The 13690-nt window shown below is 36.0% G+C and overlaps 1 protein-coding gene across 3 annotated transcripts in view; it reads right to left on the bottom strand.

Moving 5' to 3' along the window:
- Positions 1 to 13690, bottom strand: part of LOC108708359 (calcium/calmodulin-dependent protein kinase kinase 1) — a 147108-nt gene that overhangs the window by 82238 nt on the left and 51180 nt on the right. For all 3 annotated transcript variants that reach the window (XM_018246975.2, XM_018246977.2, XM_018246976.2), the window contains one exon: positions 1903 to 1950. In XM_018246975.2, coding sequence (XP_018102464.1) covers positions 1903 to 1950 — 48 coding nt within the window. The remainder of the gene's footprint in view (positions 1 to 1902; positions 1951 to 13690) is intronic.

Below are 13690 nucleotides of genomic sequence, written 5' to 3'. Positions count from 1 at the left end.
GAAATAAGCATGTTCCTATATTGTGTTCAATAAAATAGTACAGAAACAAGAAGCAAGCCTGGAAATGACTGGACTTAGAATAATAGTATTCTGCATTTATGAGTACTCTATAACACTGCAGACTTGGAAATACAGCAGGGTTGTAGGGACAGACACAGTTAGCAAAGGACCCCCTCTATAAAAGTATTGCAATGGCCTCCTTGTTGTTTACCACCAACGTATGTAAGTTTCCTTGACCAGTAACTTTATTTGGTGAGTTTGACTGACCAGACTGGAAATATTAAACCCATGTATAGCAGGAAATATTCAATCAAAAACAAGGCTTTACATTTTCAAAATGACTGTATTTTTACCATGCCATGCTGATCTCATTCACTAAACCATGCACACTTGTGCAAAAACAAGCTTTACATTTTGATAAATTCTCTTTAAGTCATCTAGTACCAGCTACAGCTGGCACCACGGTTAAGGGCTAGTCCACACGGGGAGATAGCCCTGCGTTTGCCGCGACCGGCGCAGGCGACAGTTTTGTATGGGCGCCTATGTAAAAACGCCTGTGCTAACCACACGAGGCGATGCGCTTTTCAACAGTCGCCTGAAAAAGCCTGGCGAGGCATTTTCAGGCGACTGTTGAAAAGCGCATCGCCTCGTGTGGTTAGCACAGGCGTTTTTACATAGGCGCCCATACAAAACTGTCGCCTGCGCCGGTCGCGGCGACTGGCGCGGCGCTTTGTCGCCGCGACCGCAAACGCGTGGCTATCTCCCCGTGTGGAATAGCCCTTAAACTCATAGAAACTATGGCACATAGCGGTCAGGTCCTTGACAGCCTGCACTGTGAATTGGTCAGTGAATATATGGCAGATATGGTATGTACAAAAACATTGAAAAGGACACAGAATACTTGTTACTTTATAAATATATACCTTACAAACCTTTTAGCCCAGCACATGCTCAAAGGAACTTTGCTACCATCTAGACAGCTCTATTTATTGTTATGTCATGTAATAAAAAAAAAGTCTGTAACCTGCATCACTGGAAAATGTTGTTTTTTACATACTAATGAGGCTTCTTTTCTTCTTGTGTCCTTATCTCTGATTCCTGACCCTTTCTCTTGTTTCCTGCCTTTCCCTTTGCTGTCTGATTTGCTGAACAGAATTAAACAAGATGGATATTATTACAGGGAATCCAATTGCTTACAATGCTGCTATGAACATTTTTCAAAGGCAGACAAGTTTATTTTATGGCTGCAGAAAGTATTATCTTATTTGTATTTATAGCTTTGGATGGAGGTTCAGCAGTGACCCGCTGCCTCTGTAATTTACTAGTGAATAAAACACTTATACTTATCCATGCAGGAGTATTTTTAGCTCCTTTTTTCTCTTACTAATAAATACATACCTGAAAGAGAAAACACTGTAGTGTTCCAGAAAGACGGACGTCATAGTAAATGGTGAGTCAGAAGCCAAGTCATAATTATATATTTACATGAATATCTCCCTTAGGAAGTGCAAGGCACCGGAAAGCTTAAACCAGATAGCAAAGCCATCAAAAGCATTTAGTGGTCTGAAAATCAATTTACCATTCTGGTCAAACTGCCGCTGTTCAAGTAACCTGAACAGTGAAATCGTTTTTTAAATAGAACATTTGTACATTATGCTCCATAAAATAAATACAACTGCCATTTTTTACAGAACAGAATTGTTCTGAATCATCCTCAGCTATGTTTAATGAAACACATTATATTTGAATGGAATCTGCTGCTATGCAAATACTCCACAGTCTAGATTTGTCTCCTCTGTTTAGAATCATACATTTCAGTATTCCAGTATTACATCTGATGGAACAGTCTTAATTGTAACCTTATTTCTTTTGCTGACCAAAGTAAAACTGCCAAGTACTTACTTTGCCAATTTCACTCTGTAGCTTGTATTGGTTCAGCTGCACACAATCCTTTAAAAGAAGAGAGGAAACAATTAACACATAAATAAATATACCATATCAAACACACTGTTAATGTTGTTTGCACCTGCTGCTTTAAGTATATAATGTTATCATGCACCAGTGGGCATTACATCAATATAAAGCAAGAGATTTACTGATTAAAGAACTGGGTTATGTATAACGGCAGAAATCGAAGCACAAAATTTTGAATTTTGGCAGTATTCCAATCAAAATTCAAATACCCCCAAAAAATTATCAATGTGACAAAGCACAGTTTCTTAATCTTTTCTACAGTGACCCTTAGATTTCATATGGGACAGCTTTGCAACTAGGAATGCTCTGAATCCAAGATTCTGCCTTTTTCTGCAGGTTTCGGATTTGGCTGAATCTTTGTGCCTGGCCGAACAGAATCCTTAGTTGTATATATAAATTAGAGGCAGAAAGGGAGATCCCTTGACTTTTGTCACAATACAAAGATGTAAAAAAAAACACAATACGTTAGCTATTGCTTTGTAAACCAGCAATTTAATAACTTTTCCTTGCTTACAGAAAAAAAATTAACAGTAAATATGACTCTGAGTAATTCACGTAGTTGATTTGTCCTAAGGATCATCTTTGGAATTATATTATGATATCACACAAATAAGTAGCCTTCCAGAATCCTTAAAGGAAAACTATAACCCCAAAATGTATTCTTAAGCAACATATAATTTATATCATATTAAGTGGCATATTAAAGAATCTTACCAGCTGATATATATGTTTAAGTAAATATTGCCCTTTTACATCTCTTGCATGAACCACCATTTTGTGATGGTCTCTGTGCTGCCTCAGAGATCACCTGACAAGAAATACTTCAACTCTGTAACAGGAAGAAGTGTGAAAGCAAAAGACAGAACTCTGTCTGTTAATTGGCTCATGTGACCTGACATTTATGGTTTGTTTGTGTGCACCATGAATCCTAGGATCCAAGGGGGCGGTCTATTTATGATTTATGGCACATAATACTAAAAACATATATTATTATGAAAATGGTTTATTTACATGATGCAGTGATTAGTGATTTACTTGCGAGCTGCTTTAAGTAGGGATGCACCGAATCCACTATTTTGGATTCGGCAGAACCCCCGAATCCTTCACAAAGGATTCGGCCAAATACCGAACCAAATCTTAATTTGCATATGTAAATTAGGGGTGGGAAGGGGAAAACATTTTTTACTTCCTTGTTTTATGACAAAAAGTCATGTGATTTCCCTCTTCACCCCTAATTTGCATATGCAAATTAGGATTTGGTTCGGCCGGGCAGAAGGATTCGGCCGAATCCGAATCCTGCTGAAAAAGGCCGAATCCTGGCCGAATCCCGAACCAAATCCTGGATTCGGTGCATCCCTAGTTTTAAGCAATATATTTTTATAGAGACCTACATTGTTCAGGGGGTATAGTTTTCCTTTTACACACGCAGGTGCTAAAATACTTTGTTAACAATCACTGGAAATCTAAGTATAAACAAGTGAACACATTACAAAATACCAAAGATATATATATACAAAAGACATGATTCCTAATCTTTTTATGGGTCACTTCAAAAAACAATTAAAAACCCTTGGTGGGCCACAATGTAATATGTCAATGGTGATGCAGGGACACCAGCTATGCCATTCTTGACACATGGATGTCACGTGTTAATCCTGATGAACTGAACATGCATGGTAGTACCCACATACCCATCCCCCCTCCCTCGACCTCAGAACTGGGTGCATCAACTCCAATACAAATCCCTCGTCACAATGACTCCCAAGCTTTATTTTCAAACCACGACAGTACTCTATGATAACCCAAAGAAAGCTGAATTGGCTCTATGAAACTTATACTAGAGTGGGCGTCGTATGACTTTTTAAATATGTCATACAGTGACATGATTAAGACAGTTTCATATATGCCTCTCTGAGGTGCTCAAAATGAACTGGCACATGTGCACCAACCTGATTCTCTCAAACTGATTTGAATTGATTCAGATTCATTGACGCCCAAGGAATAGGTGTAAGGAGAGATCACATGTACTCTAGAACAGAGTGCTTCTTCCTAATGCCCCTGTTACACCCAGACCCATCTTGGTACCTTTGAGTCACTGACTTTTCCTAATAATGTTTTCGAACCAATGCACATTGGTATTTCAAGATCTACATTTCGTTTGAGAAAAAGGCTTTGTAGGCATCAGCAGAATCTCTGTATGTACTGTTGAGCTTTAAGACATGTCAGGGACATTGCTTCTGTCCATCTTGATGAAGAGATACAAGATGAACTGTGTGCTTAACTAAGTGCTGAATTATCAGAACCTTTGTGAAGTGATCATCTTTGCTGGTGCATTACTGAGCAATTCTTCAATCTCTTATTTATTGTGCTTGAACCTTGGCATGACATTTGGAACCTGTGCTGCCTGAACCTGACCTTTGCCTGATGTCCCTGCCTTCTGATTTGGGTTTGTCACTTGGGACTTTTTTTAAAGCAATCCTGCCACTCCTCCACAGAAACCTAAAACTCATACCCCGACTGGTTCCAGTATCACTTTAAATTTTAGATTTAACCCTAGCACTCGGACAGTTTGCTGATTAAGGAATACGTTCAATTAGTTTCTGTATGTATCCCTGCAGTGGGGATACAAAACTCAAAGGAAATATGGATAAAAATAAGATTTTAACTATAAACTGCATTTCTAATTTACAGCACATCCTTATATTTTCCAGATAATCTGTATCCTGATTTATCAAAGGAGGGGATATGTTAATTAATTCCTTCTAATCAGACAATATGATTTCTAAAGGGTGATGATACTTGAGTTATAACATTGATGGTAAATCATCTTTCATATCAATCAATCATAATTAAGAATTTAGACATAGCACACAAGCATTAATATTAAGGAATTTGTCTGACTATATTTGTAAAACTAAAGGGAACTACAGTACATACAGTACGTGTATATAACAAATATAAATGTAACTTAGTAACTTAGTAACTATGCATTAAAAAAATACTAACTATGCATATTAATGTAATTCATTTAGGCTGATGGTTATCAGTATATTCTGACCATCACAAGGCCTTTTACTGCTGAAAGCTTTTCATTTGTTTTGTGCATTCAAATGAATCAATTAGGAATGCTGAAATGAGCACTGCCAAGAGATCACCACATGACAGGTCTACCATTTGATATATTGAATACATGTCAGTGGCTGTCAATAGGAAAAGATAACCTGTGTACTTCTACCTGGAGGGTTACAAAGGTTACCCTTTACTTGTGTGTCCCAGGTTAAGTCTGGGATTGAGCTTTGTGATCCAGTAATTCTTTTTGGATCTTATGCTAACTACTTCCGTCTGTTTAATAAGAAACGTCATTTGTATTAAATAGCATCTCAGTGACCCACTTTCTTGCCGTTAAGGACCTTTGGAGAAATAAAAGAAATGTAATCATTTATGTCAAAATCTATATCTATTTAAAAAAAACTATTAAGCATTTAGAACACACACTTTATATAAATAGCCACATCCATATGCGCTACACAAAACCGTTTTAACATTTAACTATAGTACATCCAGTGTGCTTTTTATATGTTAACACTAAGGGGGTTATTTATCAAAGTCCGAATTTATCTCAATATTTTCTGCTACAAACTCAGATCAAATCCGCTCTGGCTTTTTTACGCTTATTTATTATTACATTTTCCCGAAAATTGACTGTTCGATAAACACTGAAAAAATCAGATTTTCACAAATTTTTTGGATTTTTTTTCATCCGATTTTCACCTGAAAACTTCGGGGTATTGCACAAAACCCAGCGCACATCAAAAAATCATTGGGACTTCTCTTATTGAATTATATGCAACCTCGACAGGTCTGAGATGCCGGATTTTCAGATGTGGACTTTTCCATCCTCTGGGTTTAGTAAATAACCCTCTTAGATCTACATGTCTTGTTGTTTATTTTACTAAAACTATCAATATTAATGTGTTAGACTGCTGAACCATACAAAAAAAATGTGTAAGGCAGAAATTGCTAGTGGTGCTACCTGCAACAAGCCTTTCCAGGTTTTTATATAAACACAAAGGTATCATATGAGGTAAAAACAGGATCTTGCATTTTGTACCAATGAATATATTTTCTTATGCTACTGTCTTGCACTGGATCAGGAAAACAAATTACTAATTTATTAATAGCGCATTCTAGTTTGTACTGTAATGGTTAAACATTTTTGACATGTGCCAATGCTGAATACCTGAAACGCCTATGGCCATCATAGAAATGAAGCAGAACTTGTTTGAATCTAACATTGTATAAACATTTAAATATCGGTGGATTTGAAACATCAATCTTCCATGCATTAGTTACTTTCATTATGTCAGCTTTATGTGCTAAATTTTATTTAAAGGAACAATAACACAAAAAATTAAAGTGTTTTAAAGGAATGACAATATAATGTACTGTTCCCTCCACTGGTAAAACTGTTGTATTTGCTTCAGAAACTCTACAAAAGTTTATTTAACAAAGCTGATGTGTAGCCATGGGGGCAGCCATTCAAAGCTGAAAAAGGAGAAAAGGCACAGGATAAATAGCAGATAACAGATAAGCTCTTCAGAACTTAACTGTTATCTACTGTGTATCCTATGCTGGAATGTCTGCACTCATGGCTACCCAGCAGCTTGTTTATATAACTATAGTTGTATTTCTGAAGCAAATAAGGCAACAGTGCATTATATTGTCATTCATTTAAAACACTTTAATTTTTGGTCTTACTTCTCCTTTAACCAATTATTTGCTTTATTGCAATTTTATTTAAAATGCAATTTTATTTAAAACAAACTTTATAAAGTGTATGCAGCACGATTAAATAGGACTGTAACCTAAAAGTTAAAACATTTATACCCGAATTGGTACAGTTTGTTCCTGAACATTATTCATTTTATATTCTTTAACCTAATAAAACATAATTATAAGTACATTTAAATGCCAAGTGGGGGCAGAGCACTAATAAAAAAATAGTTATGATAATAGCACAATTAAGAATAATCAAGAAACTGAGGTGTTTGTGCTCTAATTAAAAGAGACATTAGCACAAAATAAAAGATGCCTAACTTATTCTCATACAATGAAAATATAAAATACGCAAATAATAACTGTTGTTCCAGGTTTACCCAGGCCTTCTTCTTATTCTCTCTTTAAACTCTTTTTTTGTGTTGACTTTAGAATTTGCTAGATGACTAATAAATTGAATATTCATTTACTATTTATAAGTGGTCTGATCTTAATAAATATTGTTTAATTTTCCACAATAAGTACTGAGCAGAAATAAATGCCAACCCCTTCAAGACCCATTTCTCATAGAAGTTTCACAAATAAGCATTAGAGTAAAAAAATTACTTATCCCACATATGGGGTCATTTATATTTCTGTAGAAAATACACCGAATAATCTATCGTATACTATAAGCGTAAGACACAAACTCTATATATATATATATAGCCAATTGTATGTCACATACAAATCATTTTGCTGTGGTTTATGTTAAAAAATAAAATGAAAACAAAGGGCAGGCAGCTACCTTTATGGTTATTTATCTCTTTTCAGACTGCACACTACAGCAAATCTAATCTGTGCAGTAATGGAGTACTGTGGAAATTAACATTTTCAAAGAAGGCAACTCTCCTGCTGTTCTCTGTAAGGTATTCATCAATCACTTCCTACTGGTGACCTGTTTGTTGGCTTAAAGCTTATTTGCTCAGTGACTGGCTTCTCATCTGCTCTGTTCTAGCTACAATGCCATTTATTAGCAAAAACAATAGTGTATGTATGTGGGGAAAGGGAAGCAGTACTGCCCTCTTAAACACAGGTTTAATGGAAAAAAAAATGAAATGTAGCTGCCTTGAATATTTATGCAGCATGAATGATTTGGTCCAGGAGTGCTCCACTGTTCTAATTAACCTAATTATATCAGAGGGCATCATATAGTCCAGCGACTTTTTTAAAGGAAAATAGTGAAATTAAATCAGTGGGAAAAAACCACTATGGGATAATGGTATTTAAGCAGAATTTCTTTTGTATGGTGCTGTATAATTTTTGACATTTAGTAGATACCAATGGTGAGTGCACCAATAAAAACATTGCTGGCATTCAGTGTTTCAACTATGAGGGTAGACTGTCATGGTTGGGGTTGTTTTCTCTAGAAAAAGGAGCTTGCATGGGCACAGGATTAAACTTTGTACACGTACATTAAAAGGCATTATAGACAGACAGTGGGGGAATCTTTTTTCCCATAAGGACACCAGTTTAGACTAGAGGAACAAAACTTTAATTTAAAGCGGTGTAGGAGGTTCTTGACGGTGAGGGTAATGAGCTTGTGGAATGTCCTACTGGTGCAATGAGGTTGTGACTAAAATTGCACCCCCACTTAATGGTTTAAAAATGATTGGTGAGCACAACTTTGCCTTGTTTGTTATAATTTATACAGGAGCAGTGGCCAGCTCCATATAGTAGCTTCCACCCACCCTTTCCGTCTATAGTCAGGTGATTCCAGTGGGGGCCAATAAAAGGGCAGCCAAGTTTGGGAGTTTCAACTTTGAAAGCAGCAAGTAAGTTGCAGGTAAAACTTAGTCCCGTGTAAAATGTATAATGAAGCAATAGAATTCATAATGAATCAGATGAAAGTTGGGCATAGGACTGGCCAGACCAGGGATGACTTTAAAGGTACAGTAACATCAAAAAATGAAATGTTTTAAAGTAATACAAATATAATGCAGAGTTGCTCTGTACTGGTAAAACTGCTGTGTTTGCTTCACAAACACTACTTCTATTTATATAAATAAGCTGCTGTGTAGCAATGGGGGCAGCCATTCAAAGGATACACTACTATACAGTACTATATGAACTATAGTAGTGTTTCTGAAGCAAGCAGATCAGTTTTATCATTGCAGGGCAACAGTACATGATATTTTCATTACTTTAACACACTTTAATTTTTTGGTGTTACTGTTCCTTTAACATAATTGTCCATCTTAAATATATTGCAATATATGGACAAACAATCTTTGTTATAAGGGAGGGAATTTTTTTGGTAATTTAAGGCAGAAAATGTCAGTGTCCTTAATATATTGATAATGGGTTTAGTGCAGTGCTTGTATTTGTCTGTGGAATGCCCTTTTGGGTGATGTTATGATGGAAGATTCTATTAATGCAATTAAGAAAATGGATGAGAATTGTGATACTAAAATTTACAATCAGTATAGATATTTGTATGTGTAGTGTATATATGTGACTGTATAGATTCAACAGGGTCCATTTGGAGGGGTTGAACTTGATATTTTGTTTTGTTTTTTTTCAACCCAACTTAACTATATGTACCTATGAATGGGGGTTATAAATGGAACTGTCTTGTAAGGACAATGTACTACATTTTCTGAAAAACAACTGTACAGATAGAGATAGCATCTGTAATGGTTGATACATATGTTCTAGCCAAATACATAATTCTGATTTAATAAAAAATGCTGGAATTTGTTATTGAATATCACTAACAAGAGGACTATTCTTCAGCCTCAGTATCTCATTATGCCAGAATGAAATCCAGTAAGGCAAGCTCAGTAATTTGACAGGAAGTAGTGACCCATAACATAACATAATCATTGTTAAAATGTGTATTAGTCATATAGCTAGGTTTAGTATAGTTTAGTGCAATTCGTAGTGTCATGACTTCCTCTGTAGTGGTCCTTCTACTGTGTTGAGTGGTTACAGGCATTTGCTAAACATTTTTTTGGTAATGCTCTTGTCCATATATTAATTGTCATTATAAAGTTGATCTCACTATAAAGCAAATATATTGCTAAAACCAAAATACAGGATTAGATTTGTTGAACGAAGTTGAATGAAAGACCTAGTGATATAGTGTTTGTTATAGACCAGGAGTGCCCAAACTTTTTGCAACGAGGGCCAGATTTGGTGAGGTGAAAATGTGTGGGGGCCGTCCAAATTCAGCTCAACATTCTTTGAACCATTAACATTAAATTACAGGCATCAAGTAATCGTAGCAGTAATATTTGGGCACATTAGTGAAATGATCTGCCACTTGGTCTATACGGTGTGCTGAAGGTGTTAGCAATAGACACATACTGGAACGTAGTGACGCTATACTTCTGTAGTTTACTGTACTGGCACATCAGTACGTTTATTGACACCTTCAGCCCTAAAGAAGTATATGAGAGAGGCGCTTCACTACATGCCAGTATGTGTCTATTGCTAACACCTTCAGCACACAGGCAGCAATATAGACCAAGTGGCAGATCATTTCACTAATGTGCCCAAATATTACTGCTATGGGGTTCCTGATTGCACTGTGCTGGGGGGCCTTATTATTATTAATTTCACGATGGAGGCTGAGGGCTGGTGTAAATTTGAAAAAGGGCTGCAATTGGTCCCTGGGCCGCACTTTGGACATGTCTGTTATAGACTATATTAGATGTGACCAGATGTGAACAAACTCGTTCAAAATCTAGGTACATATTTGGAAATTTACATTTGGTTTATCTAGCCAATGCATTTTGTTGTTATTTGATAGAAGAATAGAGTAGTATAGAAAAAGACCTTGTTTTGTTGTACCATGTATTGGCTAACTGACAGACACAATCGTGTAAAAAAATAAGTATACCCCATGTAAAGTTTTTTCTTTTTAACATATATCAATAGTTGATCTTTATTCAAAAAGTATATAAAGGTGATATAACAAATATTGGGCCAGTTTCAATTCAGTGACAAAAAGTTCTCATCACATGAAAACTCATGGACGAGTTTCATTTCATGGAGGAAAAACCTTTTCTCCTAATTCACTTTTTCACATTTTTTCCCATAAACTTCAATAGAGTTTTCACCTGATAAAACGTGAGATACCTTTTTTTTTATTGAATTACATCTCGAATTGATTCTCATCCATGAGTTTTCACATGATAAACCTTTGTCTCACTGAGTTGTATCTGGCCCATTATGCTCCATTTAAATTTTTTAGTCCATTATGTAATTTAATTTACTAATTTACTAATTTACTATTTAATTTACCATAAAAGCATATTTTGCCTGTGGAAAAAGTAAATGCACCCCTACATTTATCATTAGCTCAAATAGCTAACATTAGAATCAGGTGCACCAGATCGGGTGCAAGTGATAAGAACATCATTAGAGAGGCTCTTGGAGGCACCTCAGAAATGTTGTTTGGTTTGCTCTTTGTTGTTGGAGTGTGTGGTATCACCATACCAAGATTGAAAGAGCTCCCTGAGGCCTTTACAAAGTAGGTCATATATGCTCACGAGTCTGAAAGATCATCGCCAAGTGTCAACTTGCCCTGGTCAGGTCATAGAGGAACATACAGGCAACTCTCGCCACTACTTATTTCAAAGTCTACTATTAATAGAGGCTGCACAAGTTAGTTCTTCTTTGAAGGTGTGCCAAGTGGAAAACTTGGCACACCTCCCTGTTTTCTTCTGCTGTCCAGCAAAAACATTAGGACAAGTTTGCAGTAGGACAAGTTCAATGGCAAATTTGCCACTGAACACCTACGTAAAGACCAAGACTTCTGGAACAATGTGCTCTGGACAGAAAAGGGAAAGAGCAGAATTAATTGGCCAAAGTATCAAAAGACAGAATTGCACCAGAAGAACCTGATAACTTTAAAGCATCATGGCATCATGGCTTGGGCAGCTAACACCTAAGAATCCAGTACAAATTCTTCATTGTACCAGAGGGTGTTTGAGAGCAATGTGAAGCCATCAGTCACAAGACTGAAGCTTAAACAAAAGTGTATCTTGGAACATAAAAGTGACCTTAAACATACATCAAATCCATCAATGGCTGACCTAAATCCCAGTAAACATTTAATGTTAAAAAAAGAAAAAAACATGGGGTATACTTAATTTTTAAAGTGATATGACAGGAGGAAAACAGCTTTACAAACTTTCACACCTTCCTCCCCTCCAAGCCACAAATTAAAGACAAAGAACAAATGTAAATGCCCAAAAAAGTGCCAAAATGACCAATCCAGATGCAATGTTAAGTTAATTGCCTTTATTTTTGCTTTCTTTCTCACTTTAATTTCACTTTAAGTTTGGACTTTGTTCTTTGTTTTTAAACTCCACTAAGATAAACTGTATTTAGTTAACTGTCACATGAAATGCATTTTGATTTAACCCTTTCAGATAATTTGCCCCTTTTACACCATTATTTGCATGCTGCCCACTAAAAATAATTTACTTCATCTGATGAATGGTAAGTTTTGGAATACAAATATACATGTTAGAATGCCAGTATCATGTTCACTGTGATGAAACCATAGTGATTTGGTTCATAAGAGAACATATTAGGAATGCAACAAACCCAGGATTCGTTTCGGGATTCAGCCAAGATTCATCCTTTTTCATCAGGATTCGGATTCGTCAGAATCCAAGTGCCTGGCCAAATCGAATGCAAATCCAAAAAATCATCTCACTTTTCATCACACAAACAAGGGAAGTTCTAAACTAGTGGATTCGGTGCACCCCTAGCACATACACAGATCAGAAGTCACACTTGTGCTGGCCTTGATAAACAGGTTGTTTAATGTTTACCCTAGTGATTTAATTAACTACTAGTGATGTGCATCTTTTCTTCATGGCCTTTCTCTTGTGGTCTGCTTCTGTGCTGTCCTTATACAGATCAGCTGTGCAGAATATTGTAATAGGCTTATTCTGAGAGAGGATTAAGGTGCATATAACTGGCCTTGTTGCACACTGTAGAGAGAGGGTTATACGAGTAGTTATTAAAGGTTAAATCATACCAGGGAAAATGATAAGGCCTAGAATAACCCTTTAGCAACAGATTTACTTTAGAACTTTCAGTATATAATTGACTTTAACATAGCTCTGCTTTACTGTATCATTTAAATAAAATCATTGAAGAAAAAAAAAATAGCAAAATGCACCAGAAATATAACTTCTAAAAAATTCCAGAAAGATTTTGTTCAACCCACAGAGGGTGGATTATAATTTCAGCACTCCCCTGACAGCCCTGTTACACATTAAGATATAAATCAACAAATATGTATATAACAGAAACTGCAGTGATGATGTCTCAAGAGAGAGTTGTCAGTCAAAACATTGTCATATCAAACCATACATTTGAATCGAGATGGTGCTAAGGTAAATTATGTAAGCAATGTTTGCCCCTGTCCGGTAATTCAAACGTTTGCCTTCTTTAGTGTAACTTGCTCTAGATCTGGGAAAATACATTGACAATTGGTTTAGTAACATGGCAAGCTTTTCTCAAGTTACTACTTGTTCCTTAAAAAATACTAAAATAATTAGACAATATATTCTACACAAGTATACATCACTAAGTTTACAGATCATTTATGTAGCCATGCATTGAATTTATCTTACTACTTGCAGTCAGTTTGAGCACCAAAATTTGAATTATGTCACTTTTTATTGGCATATGGACACAGTTATTAAGTGGGAATTTTGTGGCCACAGTTCCATTGGTTTTGTGCAGGCTGATTATAAAGACTGATTGAAGATAGGTGAGTATTTACCCACGTAGTACATCAAAATTCATATGTGGAGAATGTGAATTGTCTGCACAGTAAAGACAATACAATAGATTAAAACAAACCTGTAAATGAGTTGAAGCTGGAGTTTGTATAGTCAGTATAACTAGAGTTGAAAGTGGTTAATTTGCTATG

This window comes from Xenopus laevis, chromosome 2L (genome assembly GCF_017654675.1).
Source record: "Xenopus laevis strain J_2021 chromosome 2L, Xenopus_laevis_v10.1, whole genome shotgun sequence".
Lineage (NCBI taxonomy): Eukaryota > Metazoa > Chordata > Amphibia > Anura > Pipidae > Xenopus > Xenopus laevis.
Note: the sequence above shows the minus strand (reverse complement) of the source record. Positions and strands in the feature narration are given on the sequence as shown.